This window comes from Ranitomeya variabilis, chromosome 1, assembly GCF_051348905.1.
Source record: "Ranitomeya variabilis isolate aRanVar5 chromosome 1, aRanVar5.hap1, whole genome shotgun sequence".
Lineage (NCBI taxonomy): Eukaryota > Metazoa > Chordata > Amphibia > Anura > Dendrobatidae > Ranitomeya > Ranitomeya variabilis.
The window spans coordinates 82005223-82027430 of record NC_135232.1 but is presented as its reverse complement, the minus strand read 5'-3'; the positions used below and the strand labels follow the sequence as shown (position 1 = coordinate 82027430).

The 22208-nt window shown below is 47.6% G+C and overlaps 1 protein-coding gene across 1 annotated transcript; it reads right to left on the bottom strand.

Annotated features, from left to right (window-relative positions):
* Positions 1 to 1985: 1985 nt before the first annotated feature.
* Positions 1986 to 21418, bottom strand: TMEM267 (transmembrane protein 267). Its single transcript, XM_077285461.1, has 3 exons — positions 21253 to 21418; positions 15279 to 15651; positions 1986 to 4043 (listed from the first exon to the last, which is right to left on the bottom strand). Exons 2-3 carry the CDS (start codon positions 15588 to 15590, stop codon positions 3708 to 3710), a joined length of 648 nt encoding a protein of 215 aa, XP_077141576.1. The 5' UTR covers positions 15591 to 15651; positions 21253 to 21418; the 3' UTR covers positions 1986 to 3707.
* Positions 21419 to 22208: the final 790 nt, after the last annotated feature.

The window sequence follows — 22208 nt, the reverse complement described above, 5'->3', positions numbered from 1 at the left end:
TATATATAAATTGGGATAAATCTGCCCTGATGCCTCTATCTCATACTTCGGCTCCCTGTCTCGGGATTCCTACGTCGCTACCTGTGGTTTCCAACTTCAAATATCTGGGTATTTATATGTCTCAATACAGTCGGTTAGACCTACAACAAAATATTTCCCCACTGCTAGATTTGGTCAAGTCTAAATTTATAACCTGGAGTAGACTCCCCCTCTCTGTCGCAGGCCGCATTAATTTAATTAAGATGATACTGCTTCCCAAACTCAATTATTGCTTTCAGCATAGTGCTGTACCAATTCCCAAGTCATTTTTCGCAAAATTAAATTCCTTAATCACATCCTTTATATGGGGAAAGGCCAGACCCAAACTCAAACTATCTATTTTACAGAGACCCAAAAAAGGGGGTGGGGCGGCTTTACCAGACCTCTATTTATACTACCTTGCCGGGCAGGCTAAGGCGATAAGTAAGTGGATGCCTAATAGTTCCCTACCTAATTCTGAGAGTCACTTAATTCATTCTGCCCGGATTGATTGCCCACTGGGATTTTTAGAGATGGAGAAAGTTGGTACCTGTCGTCTGTTACCTATGCTCAGGCTGGCGAGATTAATATGGAGACAATTAAAAAGAATTATTAAATTTATGGATGTCATAGCCGAGATGCCACTATGGAACAATGGTTATATACCTGAATTACTAAATCACCCATCCACTGATTTCTGGGTCTCCCATGGTGTTCTCTCGGTGAGCGATGTGCATAGCCAGGGGATTTTTGTATCCTTTGAACAACTGCGAAATAATTACAACATCCCTAGGTCTCAATTCTTCAGGTATTTACAACTAAGGTCAGCTTTTCAGTCACACATACGAAGTGTAGGTACGTATCGGGCGATCTCTTCTTTGCCTTTAATAGGTATCCTTAAATCGCAGGGTCCTCAAGGACTCATATCCTCTCTATATACATATCTTATATCCATGGGAGATGGGTCGGTCATCAATTCTGTCAAGGGGAAATGGGAGGAATTCCTTCCCGATGTACTGGGAGAGGAATGGGAGGATATTCTTGAGTCTTCAACTAAAGTGTCCCCTTCAATCAATAATAGAATGACCCAGTTATATATCATATATCAGGCCTATTTAACCCCGACGCGACTCTTTAAAATGGGCCGCTTACATTCGTCAGATTGTTTGCGTTGTCATGGGCCCGATGCTGATTTTCTTCATATGATTTGGAGGTGCCCTGTAGTTCCTCATTATTGGAGGGAAGTAACAACATTACTAACATCGTTATTGTCGATCCCTGTCCCGCTTGAACCGTTAACCTGTTTGTTCGGGGTGTGGGACACGGAGATCTGGGATCATTATACTGGGATCTTTCTCCGAGAGACGCTCTTTTTGGCAAGGAAGGTATTGGCGTTAAGATGGATGGGTGGCTCCCCCCGACCCTTAGAGTCTGGATTGATCTGGTGAATTCAATTATCCCATATGAAAAAACAATGTATCAAAATAGAGGATGTCCAGGTAAATTTGAGAAGATATGGGGCAGATGGAACTCTTCTTGCAATACTCTATAGTCTGCACTGACTGGACATCTATATAGGAGGATGGGCTCGTGGTTTTGGGGACATTGCTTGTAGAGCGGGATTTAAATCTGTTTTCTTTTGGCGACTTACTGTTACTGTTAGTGGTTAAAGTTGTTAAGTTGTATGATAGATATTTTTCTTATAAGGAACTGATGATTTACCATGCACATTTCATTACCTTTGTAACTTCTGATATGATGTCGTTTTACAACTATTTGTACTTCGTGGTATAATTGATGATAATTACAAATGTGTGCATTGTTTGTTTATACTGAACTAATAAACGAATTTAAAAAAAAAAAAAAAATGCCTAGTGTGAACCTGGCCTTAGGCAGACGCGGCAGGGCTGCAGATCCTCGTTACCTGTAACTTGGCAGCCAATGAGAACGGCTTGTGTGTGTCCCGATGCAATTCTGCACATGAGGAACGCTGAATATTTTGCTTTCCTTAACCTCCAAAAAAACAAAAATAGCAATACATTGTGAAAATATACAGAAAAAGCAGTTAGGAACCAAACAGACAGTTCTGGGATAATATAGTGAATTTATTAATACAGCTTTATTCAGACGCTCCCATAAGAGAAATTTGGGAGTGGGGGCCTTTCCACCTCACGGTTTCATGGTGACATGAGCAGAGTTTGTTGTTGCAGGGTTCAGTGTTGTAGATGTTCATCAACCACCAGCCATCAATTTATACTGAATTTCTAACAATCCCCGCGGCCTTCATAACGGAGCAGGTTCTCAGGCCACATGGCAGGAGGGCTGACGGCCCCCAGTGTGCGAGACCCTACCCTGCGCCTTCCATAGACTATGGAGCATAGTGTCGGACCACAGCGGAGATTCACGTTATGTCAGATGTAAAAACTGAGGACTTCGTACTTGTGGAAACCTCATAGTATGGAGCCTGGCCTAATTAAGCTGATATGAGCCCCAATTATACATAATAGGTCACAGTGAACCCGATAGACCAGAATATCATTTATTAGAGCGTTCATAGAAAAAAAAAAGTTCTAATGATGAAGCATTTCTGAGATAAAAAAGACCATATTTATCACTTGGAAAGTTAGTTCCTCAGAGCGGGACTCAATACTTCACCTACTAAACATTTGTAGCGTAACCCAAGGGGAATCTTCCAGTGATGGTAACCTATGCTTGTAAGACATATTAGGTCATATGGATATCAGAAAAGACCCCCAATCTGCACCCCCATCAGCGGTTCTCACACAGGATATGGGCACTGTGTGATGCCACACTGTGCCCGCCATGTCTGCTTCCCTCTGATCACAAAGGGAGGGCTTAGTAGTCAGATGCTTCCATAATCATACGATCACCAAAGAGTAGGGCGCTCTTGCTATTAGTAATTGGACCCAAGTAAAAAAAAAATTAAAGTATTTTTGCTATTTTCTGATTAAATGGAATTTGTCAGCAGGTTTTTGCTATGTAATTTGAAAGCAGCATAATGTAGGAGCAGAGACCCTGATTACAATGTCTCACTTCCTTTTGCTGTTTCAATACAAAATGCAATCAATGTTTAACAGCAGGTGATTAAAACTACAGGACAACTGTCCTCGTGCCTCCTAGTCCAAGCCTGCCTCCACCACTGATTAGCAGCTCTCTGTAAGCTTTGGTGTGGATAGGATTATACACAGCAGATGGAATCAAGGGCTCCGTCCCTACCTCATTCTGATGTGAGACTACGTAGCAAAACCTTGCTGACAGATTCCCTTTAAAAATGTCCGATACTTTTTCCAGTCCTATGGATGCAGCCCTATACTACATTTATAGGGTCTTCTCCATTACCACAGGACACACAGATCAGTCACACCCTGGGTTATATACAGCTCCAAACATCTGATCTTATAGGAAGAATAAATAGGGACCTAGATCAGCAGATACAGGCTGGGTGACGGGGGACACGGAGTACATACTAGTGCAGGACAGCTTGTATTCTGCAGGTGGGCTTACTGGAAAGCCATGGTAGTGTTTCCCATCCCCCATGGCCATATTTCTATAGCAGTAATTACTTAGATCCTATACGATTATTAGTGATGAAATTGGTGTCCGCGGACCATCACGGTAAGTTCTTGGAATGTAAACTCTTTATAACCATCGGCGCACGTTCTCTTTCCTCAGACATCGATGTGTATCCCGTGCTTCTTGGTCATCATTTCTCTGGTCCCAGTCAGGTACATGACAAGAGAGCAGAGGTTGGGGAGCGAGGCAGTGATGGCCACATAAAGCCAATATGGAAGCGGACCAGTCTTCCCAAATGGACACAGCCAAAGCCCATGTCGAATTCCATCGCGGACGTGGTGGGAAGTCCAAGATATGAACAACATCCAAGGCAAAAAACACCAAGAGTCCTTCAACCTCAGGAGCTGCATAAGGAACTTCAGGGCCAGGGCCAGAATAGGGATCAATGTTGAGCAGTGAAGAGGAGGACGGTGGGGGAGGTGGAGAGCCGCCTACGGACAGAAAGAAAGAACATTAGAAACTACAAAGTTGGAACCTAGAAAAACAGGGTCATGCAAAAGTTATAGTTGTAGGGTACCAGATAACTACACGTCATTAATGTCAGCCAAGCCCCATGGTTTTAGCAGGACCGCCTGTCCATTTAGGCGTATATGGAGCCCCCTGATTCTCACCCATCAGATGTTGATGGAGGAAGAGAAGGGTCGGGAACTCTGATATCAAACCCCAGATACATTTTTTTGCTTCCTGGAGAAAAGCTGCCACCAGAGGTTTCTGGTAGAGGACACATGCACACTCAGCCGACGCACATGTGTACGGGTCGGTTAGATAGCTATAGACCAGCTTGACCACTATTGGCTGTGGATGGACAGGATTGAGTTGTCCACCTATGGGGACAGATTTATTTTTCTTACTTAAATGCTTGTATTTAGGGCTAGAAATCCTTTTTTTCAATTTCCGTAGGTTTCCTTAAAATTTTGTGCACCATTTACCTTCTATAGCCTCCGCGTTGGACTGCCTATTGCTAGCCGCTAGAATGAGTTTACTAGGAATCCATCAGTGAGCTCCTTCTGATAGTCTGACAGGGGAGTTTGTAACTTATCTGTCTTTTCTGAGCTCCTCTCAGCTGATTTATGGCCACAGAACACATCAAAGCTGAATGTGCAGGGAAACAAAAAGTCTGTAAAAGCCAAAACAGTGCAAACTGTAATAAAACCCAAAAGTACATATCATTTTTAGCCAAAATACATGGACCATTGATCCGAAAAGGTGGACAACCCTACTGATTTTTCCATATCACACACACACACACACACACACACGTGGGCATAAGAGTAAAAGGTGAAGATGAATCCATATTGTCTTCTCATCTCTGAAGAGAAGGTCTATTAGTCACTACGGTAAAGTCGGCACCAGCTCCCCAGGGGGCCATGAACACAGGATTCTTCATTTTCACAGAAGATAAGCCGTCACAGCAGTGATCCCCCCACTCCATGCCGAGAAGTACTGAGAAGCCCACCATGCGTGCATGTGAGCGAGGCTGGATGGGAGCGATGGTGGTCCTCTGAACGAGCATTGGGCCTGACAGCCGTCCCATACACCTGCTCTGCTGAATTCTCAATACTTCTGCGCTACCACACATTTTATGCAGCCGCTTATCCACCGTGAGAACATAGGGTTAGCAATTTTTAAATCCAACCTGCTGGATCCCCATCATCCACCTCGATATCCAACATCTAGGAATAATCGGACCGCAGTACATACAAGATGGCCGTCCGATCTCATCAAAATTGTTGATTGAGGCCAAGTTTAGTGTATACGGCCACTCAAACTTACCATATTGAGAAATCATTTGGAAGGCCGAGATGAGAAAACCCTTCAAATCTCTCCCTCTCTTTTCTTTTAAATGTTTAGTCTCCTCTGCACTTCCCATATCTCCACCAACTGTCTTATTCTCTTCTCTTGGAGCCACAATCTTCTATGGACATTTTTCCCAATAGGTTGCCTTCCTTGCTTCATTTATCGGTGCCGCCATCATCACGATACGTGTGATATCCTGATAATGTGCAAAGTCCTGTTCCAGCGTCACCAGTGATGTGGTGAACAACTGCTGCTGGGAAACTATACCATTTGCTTTAACCTATTGGATCATCATTGCTATTATTAAAGACACCTGCTCCCCTCCACTTTTGACCCCCAGATGAAGTGAGAACGAAACGGAGTGTCCGAGGTGGAGGCGGATGTGCCCATACACATGTTATCACTCCTTGGTAGTATTCCCCGCCATCCTTTGTAATGCTTTCTTAATTCTATTATTTTGTGTCTCCCATTGTTTTTACTATTAACATGTAAATTTTATCTATCTTATTGTGTATCAATTATATATATATATATATATATATATATATATATATATATATATATATATATATATATATATACACACACACACACACATACATACATACATGCACACAGACATATATATACATGTGTATGATTTCTGATTAAATTGGAGTAAAAAATGATATGATAATTTAAACCCTACAAGCCTCATTATGCCGATCAATCACAGCACAAAACCTGGAAAAAAATGCACATTTTTCTTAATATTTCTAATATTTTGCCTCTTTATTGCAGATTTAATTTTGCCATTTTTCTGCACTTTTTGTGTTCTCTGCTTTCCCTAGCACACCTTTGCTTGTCGCGGTTTACAGGCTTTGCGGTGGCACATTTGGCATTTGGACCTTCGCAGGGAGCGCCCAAGATGCCTGCTGGGTACCACGCCTTTTCCAGGCTGGTGCGGCACATAATCCGTCCGATGTCGGAGCACAATGGTGGCCTACGTGACATTTCCACATCACCAGACACTTTCCAGATTAAATATTTATGACTACACAGAAGAAAACACACATTTCGTGACTACTGCACCGACATTAATCCGCTATCCGCCCTGCCGGCTGCACATACGGTTTTCCTCCTTGAACCTGTCCTCCGTCTCTATGGAAACCACCCACATGGGGCATCAATGGGCTGTGCGGTCTCATCCTGCTACAAACGCTGGCATTTAACCCCATCTCTTCCTGACCCGGTGACTGGCAGGACGGCATCGTCCGCTCACTGACAATCTGCCATGACTACATAATTTCCTGCAATGTTCCCTGCTGACTGCACGGTAAACATTAGTTTTCTCATCGGCTCGATGCCGCCTGCGGCCCAGTATATGCCTAAACATATAGATTTATACAGAAGCCAGCGCAGGCGACCACATGACTACAACTGTCAGAATTCCAGCAAATCTGTCCTGTCACACAGAACCTGCCGAACATCATGGTCTTCCTGCCTTCAAAAGTAAATCTTCTAATTTGTACAGAGTCCGTCCAGATTTTCACTCTTTTTTTATTTTAGTTGGTGGCTCCTCTCCTTTAACACTCTGTCAGCATTATGAGCACTAGAACTTCCTCTCCCTCACTTCCCAGCATTCATTGCACCTGCCATTGTCTTGTCTGCCCTGATCGGACATGCTGCCTCTCTGTTATGCCTCTGTGCAGTCTGACAGACGGGAGAGCAGGAGCAGAGAAGCAAAGAACCGTCGCCTCTTCCTGTAGGGCAGCGTTCCCCAAATGCCAGTCCTCATGGCCCCACAACAGATCATGTGCTCAGGATTCCATCAGCACTGCAGAGAACCTGTGGCAATTTCTGATGCCTCTAGAGTAGGGGTGGGCAATTCATTTTCCCGACCGGCCACGTAAGAGACCGTGACTGTTGTGGAGGCTGAAGCAATAGGCTGAAATTAATTCTAGTCAATATTAATATTAACATATTCATTAGAATTATTACCGCATGAGCCCCCCATATACTGTAAGGGGACCCACACAACCCCTATATATCGCAGGAGCCCCTCACAGCCCCCTACACACTGTAAGAGCCCCACATAGCCTCCTCATATACAGCACGAGCCCCACACAGCCTCCTATTTACGGCTTGAGCCCCACATAGTCTCCTATATATTGCTTGAGCCCCCTTATATACAGTATGAGCCCCCACATACCATCCTATATACAGCTTGAGCCCCACATAGCCTCCTATACATTGTATGACCCCACATAGCCTCCTATATACAGTTGAGCCCCCCTACATAAAGTATGAGCCCCCGACATAGCCTACTACATACAGTATGAGCCCCCCACATAGCCTATGTACATACAAACATCCCATACACATGAAAAAACAAAAAACCCACCATAAATGCACCTCGCTCCCATTCCCCCACACTCTGTCACTGCTCCTGTCTCCGATGTGCTGACACAGCATAGCTGATGGAATGAAGATAGACAAGGGCCGGCCCACACTCCCCGTAGAGAGAGACAAGGGCCGGCCCACACTCCCCATAGATAGACAAGGGCCGGCCCACACTCCCCGTAGAGAGAGACAAGGGCCGGCCCACACTCCCCGTAGAGAGAGGCAAGGGCCGGCCCACACTCCCCATAGAGAGAGACAAGGGCCGGCCCACACTCCCCGTAGAGAGAGACAAGGGCCGGCCCACACTCCCCGTAGAGAGAGGCAAGGGCCGGCCCACACTCCCCATAGAGAGAGACAAGGGCCGGCCCACACTCCCCATAGAGAGAGACAAGGGCCGGCCCACACTCCCCGTAGAGAGAGACAAGGGCCGGCCCACACTCCCCATAGAGAGAGACAAGGGCCGGCCCACACTCCCCGTAGAGAGAGACAAGGGCCGGCCCACACTCCCTGTAGAGAGAGACAAGGGCCGGCCCACACTCCCCATAGATAGACAAGGGCCGGCCCACACTCCCCGTAGAGAGAGACAAGGGCCGGCCCACACTCCCCATAGAGAGAGGCAAGGGCCGGCCCACACTCCCCATAGAGAGAGACAAGGGCCGGCCCACACTCCCCGTAGAGAGAGACAAGGGCCGGCCCACACTCCCCGTAGAGAGAGACAAGGGCCGGCCCACACTCCCCATAGATAGACAAGGGCCGGCCCACACTCCCCGTAGAGAGAGGCAAGGGCCAGCCCACACTCCCCATAGAGAGAGACAAGGGCCGGCCCACACTCCCCATAGAGATAGACAAGGGCCGGCCCACACTCCCCGTAGAGAGAGACAAGGGCCGGCCCACACTCCCCATAGAGATAGACAAGGGCCGGCCCACACTCCCCGTAGAGACAAGGGCCGGCCCACACTCCCCATAGAGAGAGACAAGTGCCGGCCCACACTCCCCGTAGAGAGAGACAAGGGCCGGCCCACACTCCCCATAGAGATAGACAAGGGCCGGCCCACACTCCCCGTAGAGAGAGACAAGGGCCGGCCCACACTCCCCATAGAGATAGACAAGGGCCGGCCCACACTCCCCGTAGAGAGAGACAAGGGCCGGCCCACACTCCCCGTAGAGATAGACAAGGGCCGGCCCACACTCCCCGTAGAGAGAGACAAGGGCCGGCCCACACTCCCCGTAGAGAGAGACAAGGGCCGGCCCACACTCCCCGTAGAGAGAGACAAGGGCCTGCCCACACTCCCCGTAGAGAGAGACAAGGGCCGGCCCACACTCCCCATAGAGAGAGACAATGGCCGGCCCACACTCCCCGTAGAGAGAGACAAGGGCCGGCCCACACTCCCCGTAGAGAGAGACAAGGGCCGGCCCACACTCCCCGTAGAGAGAGACAAGGGCCAGCCCACACTCCCCGTAGAGAGAGACAAGGGCCGGCCCACACTCCCCGTAGAGAGAGACAAGGGCCGGCCCACACTCCCCGTAGAGAGAGACAAGGGCCGGCCCACACTCCCCGTAGAGAGAGACAAGGGCCGGCCCACACTCCCCGTAGAGAGAGACAAGGGCCGGCCCACACTCCCCGTAGAGAGAGACAAGGGCTGGCCCACACTCCCCGTAGAGAGAGACAAGGGCCGGCCCACACTCCCCGTAGAGAGAGACAAGGGCCGGCCCACACTCCCCGTAGAGAGAGACAAGGGCCGGCCCACACTCCCCGTAGAGAGAGACAAGGGCCGGCCCACACTCCCCGTAGAGAGAGACAAGGGCCGGCCCACACTCCCCGTAGAGAGAGACAAGGGCCGGCCCACACTCCCCGTAGAGAGAGACAAGGGCCGGCCCACACTCCCCGTAGAGAGAGACAAGGGCCGGCCCACACTCCCCGTAGAGAGAGACAAGGGCCGGCCCACACTCCCCGTAGAGAGAGACAAGGGCCGGCCCACACTCCCCGTAGAGAGAGACAAGGGCCGGCCCACACTCCCACTTCCTGCAATTAATTTCAGCTTATTTGCTGCTATAGATGGATTAAACTTGACAACAGGTAGTGGACAGACAGCAAGTTATGCAGAAGGGAGATACTAGTATTCAAAACTTTGGAGTGATTTTTCAGGCAAAACTTGTGAGTGATTATTCATGGATAACAAAATATCATTTTTAAAATACCGTGAGAGTCTATAATCTTCAAATCACTTTATTAAATTATATTTTAAAGTTTTATCTTGTACTCCTCTCTACCTATAAATTGAGCAAATATTTGCTTGTGGAGCAGTGTAGCTAGTTATATAGAGCTGATGATAGCTTGGCCAAGGGTACAGCCCCATAGTCTCCCAATGTCCACCATCAGGGGACTCCTATGGCTGGATGTCCGCTGGTTGCGATTGCCCCATGATAAGCAGCAGTGTTGCTGGACCGCCACTCATCTCCCTCCCACCCTGGCAATAATGGAGGAGATAGAGAGGGGTGTGTGATATATACTGCTCAGCAGACAGCCATCTATGGCCGCCTCATTGGTCATAAACCTGTGACAAATTGCTTAAGAAATAAAGGTTTTCTCAAAAGCTTCTTTAAGGTCTGGTGATGGAATTCTTTTCTCATTCTTAGCTATAGAAGTTGATATTGTTCATTCAATTAAAAAAAAAAAAAAACTACCAAAAGCATCTCTTTATTTTTTACAAGTAATAGACATAGAAATGATGATTAATACTCAATACTCCCATTTTCCATGACTTTAACAAGGTGAAATAAACGCTCAGCACAAAAGGTTGTTCAGCGAGAAAATCAATGTATTACAGCTCTGGAGCGGAGATTCACTGCCGGCGGCACTTTTGTTACAAACGGCGTCCCGGTGGAATTGGAGGTAAACAGCCTCCATTATCCGGCTGCATTACAGGCTGGTTACCGGAGAAATAATAGCGCCAAGAACATCGCTCACATAATAATGTGGGGAAGGTGCAACATCTGAGAATATCAACAACCCGTCTTTGTGCGGCCAGTATAGAATAGATTATTATTACCGATGTGAAAGACAGAAATACCACAAAGAGCCACATTATAACTGATATGTGTCTGGGAATATACTGCTATATGTCTGTGGGAGCGGGCAATACCCCGCTGAGCTCCCCTAACACGGCAGCCGGTATTCATAGGGTAATGGATTTCTATTGGGAACTTCTTGTATTTCAGCAATTCTTCACGGTTACATGTTCACCAGCAGGAAAGCTGTAGGTTATAAGTGGAGCGTTCATGGGAAAACACAATTCGCCATGACTGCTCTCCCTGGCACTGACAGAAGAATACACTTTATGACACTTTAGGAAAGGGGCAGAGGGTTTGTTGGGAGAGTTGAGGGTCAACCAATAAACCCGACTCCATTCTCTATTTACAGACATTGTGAGCCATATGGTTGTGCAGACGTCTCCGTCATAGGACTTAACTTAGTCGCCTGTTGTAAGGCCGGCTTCACTTGTCCGACACTCACAATCGGTGTACAGACCGTGATGTCCGGACCAGCAGTGGGGTCTCCTGACCTGAACTCAATAGTCTCCTATATGCAAGGTCGGCTCCAGGTTTTCATGGGCCCCGGGCGAAAGAGTCTCTGTGGGCCCATTTAACACATACCACAAATCGTGACGAACAGATACGGCAAAAAAATATAGGTATAGTACAATGCCAAAGATTTTACTTACGTACTTCTTACATTACATGAGTGATATCAATAGCTCAGAAACTGGACAGTATAGTCCTCCATACAGTATTATGGGAACCACATAGTCCTCCATACAGAATGAGAGCCCCATATATTGCTCCATACGGAATAATGAGCCCCATATATTTCTCCATATGGAATAATGAGCCCCATATATTTCTCCATACAGTATTATGGGCACCACATAGTGCTCCATACGGAATAATGAGCCACATATATTACTCAATATAGAATAATGGACCCCATATAATGCTTCATATAGTATAATCAGCCCCATTTATTACTCCATACAGTACAATGAACCCCATATCTATTGCTCCATACAGTATAATGGGCCCCATATAATTCTCCATACAACATTAAGGGTCCCATATACTGCTCCATACTGTAAAATGGGCCCTATATAGTCCTCCATACAGTATTATGGGCCCCATATATTGCTCCATACAGTATTATGGGCCCCATACATTACTCCATACAGTATAATGGGCTCTATACAGTATAATGGGACCCCACATAATGATTCATGCCTTTAAAAAAAAAAAAAAAAAATCAAATACTCACCTCTCCGCAGGTCTGGTCTCCTCAGCGTCTTCTGACTCTTGGAACTGCTCGGCAGAGAGCGTGTTGTAGTGACCTCAGAAGAGTCAGTGAGTCAGAAGACGGCGGCGATGAAGACACCGGAGCAGCGGGGAAAGAGGAGAGGTGAGTATTTGAGGGGCACAGGTGCCAGCACTGGCACCGGGCTCCCCCAACTCACGGGCCCCATAGAGTGCAGGTGTCCCTGACGCCGAATGGGCCCCCTGGTCATCCAGGCCCCGGTACTTGCTCAGGTGGCAATGCCGACCCTGTGTACTACGTAGCAAATATCTCAGCCAGGCGTGAAAAAAAAGCAGATCGTCATAGAGTTGCCCCTTAGTGCCATTTGCTTTTCACTGGTTGCTTGCCAGAAGAAGCTCAGGAAACCTCCAGCAGTTTCTTTTTTAACAGACAAGAAAAACTAATGAAGTATACAATAGTAACAAGGGACACATTGACCAAAAACCGATGAAAATTAGATCCAGCACACTGATGTAAAACAGTCCGTGAAGGGTTTATTAAACCTACCCGACATACAAAATATATGCTCTTACCCCATTAATATTGCTTTAATGCCGCCAGCGATGCAAGATGGAAACTAATACTCTGCGATCAATTAGGAAAGTAATTAGCAGCCAAACTGGCAACGCGTCTATGTGTAAACCAGCGGAGCGTCCGCCAACCGTATCCTACATTAATTTGGAGAGGACAATATTGTCCCCCAATGACCAACTGTCACTCTTCATCGCAGAGCTGCGAAACTATGATGTGTGTGTCCACACAAACCCCTCCGTTAGCCGACTGGTCTGATTTGTGGTCACACGGTCCAGAATGATCGATGTGAAGCGGGAACCAGGAGAAGACAATGATCAGTAAGTATTTTAACCCATATACAATGCACTACATAAGCATTCACTAGGGACAGGCGTCACCTCCCGGGCAAGTGCTGGGGCCCTGGACGATGGGGGGGAGGGGTCCCACTCGGTGCAAGGGACACCAGAACGATATGGGGCCTGTGAGTTGGGGGAGCCTGGTGTCAGGCTACGTGGGGCCCATAATACTGTACGGTGCCCATTATACTGTACAGATGACTATGCGGTGCCCATTATACTGTATGGAGGACTATCTGGTGCCCATTATACTGTATGGAGGACTATGTGGTGCCCATTACACTGTATGGAGGACTATGTGGTGCCCATTACACTGTATGGAGGACTATGTGGTGCCCATTATACTGTATGGAGGACTATGTGGTGCCCATTACACTGTATGGAGGACTATGTGATGCCCATTATACTGTATGGAGGACTATGTGGTGCCCATTATGTTGTATGGAGGACTATGTGGTGCCCAATTTACTGTATGGAGGACTATGTGGTGCCCATTATATTGTATGGAGGACTATGTGATGCCCATTATATTGTATGGAGGACTATGTGGTTCCCATTATATTGTATGGAGGACTATACTTTCTGGTCTATAATGATAAAGTTTGCAGTCACTGTTTGCTGTGCGGAATCGCTGGTTTCTGAGCTATTGTAGAATTTACAATAGATATCACTCATGTATTGAAAGAGTTGAAATCTTTGGCATTGCAATATTCCTATATTTCTCTGCCGTATCTGTGCATCATGAACTGTGGTGTGTGTTAAAGGGGCTCACTGAGGCTCTTTCGCCCGGGGTCAATGAAAACCAGGAGCCAACCCTGCATTGGATTAGCTAAAAAAAACCAAACTTTAGATATGGCACTTTTTTTACTGGGTGCTAATTTTTAAGGTCTGTACTGAGGAGGATCTGCTCACAGGGTAATTATGCAGACAAGCCTAAAGACACGGCCACGGAGAATCCAGTGAGCCATCATACCCCCTTGTGAAGGACATGAAGAGTAGCATTAAATAAAAAAGCTCATATCTCTGGAATCATATGGCAGATTTAAAGTTGAAAAAAAAAATCATAATGGATAAAAAAAAAAAAAAAAAAAAAAAAGTTTGTCCCACTAGTGTCCTTTAATCATCAAACGGCAATGATTCTTTACTTTTCTTTTTCTTTTTTTACTGTGAGTTCAAATAAACTATGGATTATTTACAGTGCAAGCAGTGAGACTACGGATTCTTTACTGTAAGTCTATGAATCTCCCGGTCACATCACATTGATTCACTACAAAAGGGTCTGGATGCCTTTCTTGAAAACAGAATATTACAGGTTATAGACATTAGATTATGTGATGGGACATTGATCCAGAGAACCAATCTGATTGCCGAATGTGGCGTCAAGAAGGAATTTTTCCCCTAATATGGGGCATCTACCAAGTGCCTTATGGTTTTTTTTTGCCTCTGTCTGAATTAACAAAAACAAAACAAAAAAAACCAAAACAAACACAAGACAAACCACAACTTTCTCTAGCAATCCAGGCCACAAGCTTCACCTCCATAATTGACATTATCAGAGGTGCTCTGTATATTGGCATCTGACATTTCCTGCCATGAAACATTAAGTGTGAACACAGCCTACGTTAGAACTACCAGTACAGACAATATGATACATCTTTTTCATATTAAACTAATTTATGAACATTATTTTATACCTTTTTCCATAATAAATACTTCTATTTTGCGTCCCCTTTATGCGTTTTGTGATACTACATCATTCTGTGCACCGGGATGTCAAGGATGCCTGAAAGCCACGTTCACAAGTAAAATTCCACAGGGCTTTCCTATCAAATATTCAGCAGTGATGAGGAGAGATTACCTATTTTTAATGACTGAACAATCAGGTTGCAAAAAAAACCCAAAAAAACCCCCCTAAGCAGCGGCATCTTTGCGAGTACGCCATAGCTACAGCACTTTCTGGAGAATAAGGTGACAAGTGACTGGTCACCAGAAAGACCCCTATAGGATGACCTGCTGTAAGGAAATGGCAGCGACTGATGTATCGTAAGCCTATGGGGGTACATGAGCTTTCTTCCCGACCAGGGCAGTTCCTGTGAAACCCCCATTCTGCTCCTTGAGGTGCATTCGATAAACATCGGTCTATAAATCAGCTGGCCGAGGTTCGTTGGTGCCCCTCCTGGTACCCACCGTTGAGGCACACATTTTCATTCTAGTTACACCTCACACCTACTAGTTTGACCCCAGTCTTCCATATTTGCAGCCACAACGTCACTGACCTGTAATGAGAAGGAACCAGCAAGGAAGAAGTGGTCCAAGTCAATGATACAGGCAAAGAACCCGGCCAGAATAACTTCACAGAAGTCGCTTCTCTTCCGGAGGCCGATGACGATGGCCCACGACCACATGCCGATCACACCGTGGGTTGTACTGTCGGACAGGGCTCGGAGCCAATCATTTTGCTGGATGAACGCTGCTTGCTGCACTTTGTCTGCCAAAAAGCAGAAGATGCCCAAGCCTAGGCTGGAGGCCACGGACGCGGTGCTGAATGTCTGGAGCAGCGCATCGGCCTTCTCCATCTCTGAAGCCATCGCGACTTACAAGGCACTAAAATTCCAGGGTACGACCAGCCCATCTCAGCATGGATTCATTCTGCAAAACATGGGATGAGCAGTGTACATAACAAGCAAACGTTCCATATACAGTTACTGGTCCCCTCAAAAAATAGAATTAATCCAGGTTTTGTTTTATTCTTCACACAAATACTAATGAAATAGTTCTAAATGACTAATACAGGTTTGTCAGATCGGGTCTTTAGAAACGTTCCTTCAATGCCCAATCGCCCTTTCTTACCTTGAAGGCCCCATCCAACTCCGAGATGGTCGCGAGACACATCCAGTACACCCCACAGTAGTGACATTCAGTACCCACCATTACCCCTGTGATGATAGCCAGTGAAAGCACCCTTAGACCTGGTGCCCCCAGCCTTATAGGCAGCATACTTACATCCAAGGGTTCCCACTTCACCGCTGGTCACCATTCCTGTACCAGGTACTCTCACGACACTATGGCATCCGGCTTTAAGCATTATCTAGTGACCTTCTCATAGCTGGTTGATAGACTGTATGCCAATGCGCTAAGCTGGTCGACAGTCACGAGCCACACATCATGGGCCCGAGAGCGACATGTGGCTCCTGAACCACAGGTCGGGGACACCTGCCCTATCGCGTAGTCAGACCCCTGACAACACCTTTCTCTCTGCCTTTTATCATTCATGAAGGTAACCTTCCAAAAGGCATGGGGAAAAAAAAAATTAAAAGTGGTTGTCTGTAGAGTAAAATGTTTAAAGAATAACAATCATGGGATTTTAATTTCATAAACCAATTGGTGAAAATAGGTAACTTTATAATAAATCTTATCAGAGAGTTTGCTTCTTTCTCTGTCAGGACTGATCATTCTCAAACATCTCCATTCATGAGTAAAATTTGTCTTCAGTAAACACAGATTTCCGCATTAATGAGACAGGAGATGGCAGTTGGTGCTCATCAGGTTCTATGGAACTGTCGGCCTCTAGCTCCTCCTCTCTCCGTAGAAATTTACAAGCACCAACTGTCATCTCCTATCGCAGCAATGGAAAAATCTGCCTTCACTGACTGCAGATTTTACCTCATAATTAAGAATTTTGATGATAATTGAATAATCTTGACAGGAAAATAAGCAGATTTCACTGATAAGATATCGCACAGCTGCTCGTTTTCATGTGTACTACTGATTTATGAGAGAAAAACGACGGTTGTAAAGTCATCTAGGTAATTAGACTTGCAGAATAATAAATAGACTTGTGCCGCCGGCGCCATCATATCCACTCTCCTCTATTTACTTACCTTATTAATGCCACCTAATTCCAGCGCCACCATCCTCCACCAGCTCCTGGTATTACTCACATATGAACATGATGTCTATTGCAACTTGATGTCACAGCCATCACTTGCTTTTCACACAGCTTTGCTGCTGAAAAAGGAACAGCTGCACTATATTAATGAGGAATCTTCTTTTTTTTTTTTTTTTTTTGGGGGGGGGGGGTTGTTTCTAGTTTATAGGATTATTCCGAACATTTAAAAAGGTCCTTTGGACAGGTGATAAATATCTTGTGGATCTGTGCGAGTCCAACTGCATGGAACTCTACTGGTCCAGAGAATCCGGCTATGAAATGCCACATTGGAATGGAAAGGCCGCAGATCCTGGCCAGCACTCCATTCATTCCTTACGGCCCGCCGATCCTGGCCAGCACTCCATTCATTCCTTACGGCCCGCCGATCCTGGCCAGCACTCCATTCATTCCTTACGGCCCGCAGATCCTGGCCAGCACTCCATTCATTCCTTACGGCCCGCAGATCCTGGCCAGCACTCCATTCATTCCTTACGGCCCGCAGATCCTGGCCAGCACTCCATTCATTCCTTGCGGCTCGCAGATCCTGGCCAGCACTCCATTCATTCCTTACGGCCCGCAGATCCTGGCCAGCACTCCATTCATTCCTTACGGCTCGCATATCCTGGTCAGCACTCCATTCATTCCTTGCGGCTCGCAGATCCTGGCCAGCACTCCATTCATGGCTTACGGCCCGCAGATCCTGGCCAGCACTCCATTCATTCCTTACGGCTCGCATATCCTGGCCAGCACTCCATTCATTCCTTGCGGCCCGCAGATCCTGGCCAGCACTCCATTCATTCCTTGCGGCTCGCAGATCCTGGCCAGCACTCCATTCATTCCTTGCGGCTCGCAGATCCTGGCCAGCACTCCATTCATGCCTTACGGCCCGCAGATCCTGGCCAGCACTCCATTCATTCCTTGCGGCCCGCAGATCCTGGCCAGCACTCCATTCATTCCTTGCGGCCCGCAGATCCTGGCCAGCACTTCATTCATTCCTTACGGCTCGCAGATCCTGGCCAGCACTCCATTCATTCCTTACGGCCCGCAGATCCTGGCCAGCACTCCATTCATGCCTTATGGCCCGCAGATCCTGGCCAGCACTCCATTCATTCCTTGCGGCCCGCAGATCCTGGCCAGCACTCCATTCATGCCTTACGGCCCGTAGATCCTGGCCAGCACTCCATTCATTCCTTGCGGCCCGCAGATCCTGGCCAGCACTCCATTCATTCATTGCGGCCCGCATATCCTGGCCAGCACTCCATTCATTCCTTACGGCTCGCAGATCCTGGCCAGCACTCCATTCATTCCTTACGGCTCGCAGATCCTGGCCAGCACTCCATTCATTCCTTACGGCCCGCAGATCCTGGCCAGCACTCCATTCATGCCTTACGGCCCGCAGATCCTGGCCAGCACTCCATTCATTCCTTACGGCCCGCAGATCCTGGCCAGCACTCCATTCATGCCTTACGGTCCGCAGATCCTGGCCAGCACTCCATTCATTCCTTGCGGCCCGCAGATCCTGGTCAGCACTCCATTCATTCCTTGCGGCCCGCAGATCCTGGCCAGCACTCCATTCATTCCTTACGGCCCGCATATCCTGGCCAGCACTCCATTCATTCCTTACGGCCCGCAGATCCTGGCCACCACTCCATTCATTCCTTATGGCCTGCAGATCCTGGCTAGCACTCCATTATGGCACCGCTAGAGATAGCGGTGTACACTGCATGTCTGGTCACATTTCTATTCCAAAAGGGCATTTTAGAACCCTATTTTCAGGATCAGTTGGGGTACTCATGGTCCGACCACCGATCCACCTTTGATAACATTTTAATTTTGGAAATAATTTAATGGTGCAAACTGCTGGCCCATCTACGTCAGGTGGTCAGAGCACATTGTGAGAGGGCTTTTCTAGCTTGCAGAATTATTAGAGAAAACTGCAGTAACGTAAGAGAACTACAGATTGTTTCCTAGCGATACAATAATCCTCCAAACTCACATCAAAGACTGATTAATGCATCCGGAGTTTACCAGGATGAGAAGCGCTGCCTGCCTGTGACCGGCGGCGATGTCATTGAGGTTACCGCTGGTCACAGGCAGGGCTTCTCACATTCTCTGCAGTGTGAACAGGCTGGCGTGGAGAGCACTCGCATCACTGATATGGCTGCTCTCCAAGTCATTCATATCATCGTGGGATAGATATGGATTATCTTCTTGTCAGACAAATGAGTATAACATAGCTTTTATTTTTATTTTTTTTAAATAAATGGGTAAGAGAGGGTGGGGCGTTTTATTTCAGATAAAGGACTTTATTCGGGCTTTGTCTTTATTACAATCTGACTTTGGGGTTAGTAATGGGGGTGCCTTATAGAAGCCTCTCCATTACTAACTTGTGGGCTGGATGGCAGTGGCCATAGAAAAAGCTAACATCAACCCCACAACTATTACCCCACTTGCACCTGCACCAGGGCAAGCGGGAAGAACCTGGGGCAGGTGTGGGCGGCTATTTTTAGGCTAGGGGGCCCCAATATCCATGGCCCCTTCCAAGTCTGAGAATACCAGGCCCCAGCTATCAGCTTTAAAATGGCTGGTTGTCAAAAATGGGGGGACCCCACAATGTTTTTATAATTATTTAGTTAAATAATTAAAAATGAGGCGTGGCGACCCCTCTATTCTTGATAACTAGCCAATATAAAGCCAACAGCTAGAGGTTGCAGCCCTTAGCTGTCAGCTTTACTTGCGCTGGTTATCAGAAATAGAGGGGAACCCACACCATTTGTTTTTATTATTTATCACACAGGCGTCAGCTGATGAATACTCCCATTAGCCTGGCCTGCTCTTGATGCTACCAGCGCCGATCAGAGCCGGCGTTTCTCCCACTGCCACACAGATGACAGCATGGGAAACAGCCCATGTGCGGGCTACCGAACCCGAACAGTAACATGGACTTCTTGGAGAAGTGCACAGACACTAGAAGCTTGGTACAGACCCCGAAATGTACTGCTCGGGTTCACCCATCACTGTCAACGACTCCTGTGATGTAAATGATTTCATACTGTACATTGGGGCTTTTATCCACCTCAGTACAGGTTTATGCATTTTTTTACGCATGTGAATAACAATGATTTTCATCAGTGTTTGGACCGTGTGTAAGTTCTTGTATGCAAAAAAAACGGACATCATCCATACACAATCAGGAGGCCATCAGTGCGCTGTCCTGGACACACAGATCTCATTGGTGAGTTTGATCTGCAACTAGGAACAAAACATCTCTTTTTTTTTCCTCACGTGTCAGGGTGATCGCTGCCATGCGGCATCACATGGGACAGTGCGCTCAGTAGCATATCACACGACAGTGCGCTCACCACTGTGCGCCATCCCACGCGACAGTGCGCCATCCCACGCGACTGCGCTCGCCACTGTGCGCCATCCCACGCGACTGCGCTCGCGACTGTGCGCCATCCCACGCGACTGCGCTCGCCACTGTGCGCCATCCCACGCGACAATGCTTTCGCCACTGTGCGCCATCCCACGTGAGTGTGCTCGGCACTGTGCCCCATCCCACGCGACAGTGCGCTCCCCACGCGAAAGTGCGCTCGCCACTGTGCACCATCCCACGCGAAAGTGCGCTCGCCACTGTGCGCCATCCCACGCGAAAGTGCGCTCGCCACTGTGTGCCATCCCACGCGACAGTGCGCTCGCCACTGTGCGCCAACCCACGTGACAGTGCACTCGCCACTGTGTGCCATCCCACGTGACAGTGCACTCGCCACTGTGCGCCATCCCACGCGACAGTGCACCATCCCACGCGACAGTGCGCTCGCCACTTTGCACCATCCCACGCGACAGTGCGCTCACCACTGTGCGTCATCCCACGCGACAGTGCGCCATCCCATGCGACAGTGCGCTCGCCACTGTGCTCCATCCCACGCGACAGTGCGCTCGCCATTGTGCGCCATCCCACACGACAGTGCGCTCTCCACTGTGCGCCATCCCACGCGACAGTGCGCTCGCCACTGTGCGCCATCCCACGCGACAGTGCGCTCGCCACTGTGCACCATCCCACGCGACAGTGCGCTCGGCGCTGTGTGGCATCTCACATTATTTCCCAGCTCTTTCTTGCCTGGATCCCTTGACACTGGTAATGGAATTAGAGGCCCCGGGGACAGAGATCATTGGATGACTCCAGAGACCTGTGGCTCACAGATGTTTTTCAGTTCCTGGATAAGATTCCGAAATGCTGGGAATTGTAGTCCTACCACACTGCCTGTTTGCCTTTTCCTGACTAAATACAATGATATAATCATGGCGCAGTTGCTTCTTACCTCCTCTTCCCCTCCATAGGGCAGCGCCCCCCACAGCCTGATGCAGTGCTTGCTGTGACCCCAGTGATGAGCGGCCCCGGTGACGGCGATCACAGCTCTGCAGGAAACATCCGATCACTCAGTCTGCACCTGCCCAGCTCTTCCGGGACTCACCGCTGTAAACGCTGAGAGGCTGGTCCGACAAGTCAGGCAGTGATTGGCTGCGGCTAGAGCTGCCAGTCGTGTGATTGGCTAAGACGCACCAGTAACCAGCGCCCCGCCCATATCCAGGGCGTCACTGCAGAGCGGAGCTGTCAGTCGTAGTGCTGCTCGTAGCACGGACACAGGTGAGTCCCGGAGGACAGTACAGGTGTGACTGTGACAAGTCAGCGGGGCTGCACTGACCGAGCCCACAACTAAGGAATTCTAAAATCAGATTCTATCAAGGTGTCCAGTGTTTTTTTTTTCAATTAAAGGGGTTGTTTTACCTTTCTGACCGCACATTTAGCGTTTCCCACACGATGCTGAAGTTGGTTTCTTATTCGTTCAGTTTCTTATTCGGGCTGAAGTTGGTTTCTTATTCAGCAGTTTCTTATTCGGCTATTTTTTATTTTCTGTTTTTTTCAGGTTTTTCAATAAAAATAAATCATTCTAAGTATATAATAATATGCGGTCATGTGCCCTCTTGTGAATACACTTAAAAACAGATAAAAATATTTGAAGGCTGGCACAAAAATGGGCATCAAAGTGGGCACTGAGGTATGGTATTAAAGGTGTTAAATGGCTTTGTGCCACTGATCTGACACCTGACTTGCATACCTTGTGATGCCACACATCAAGTTCCTGTCAATCCAGCCTGGCACAAATGGGTTCTGGGCATCAGAACTGGCATCAAAGTGGGCAGAGAACCAATTTTCACACATGCTAATAAGTAACAGCTATTTTTAAGGGGTTAAATGCCTTTGTGCCACTTATTA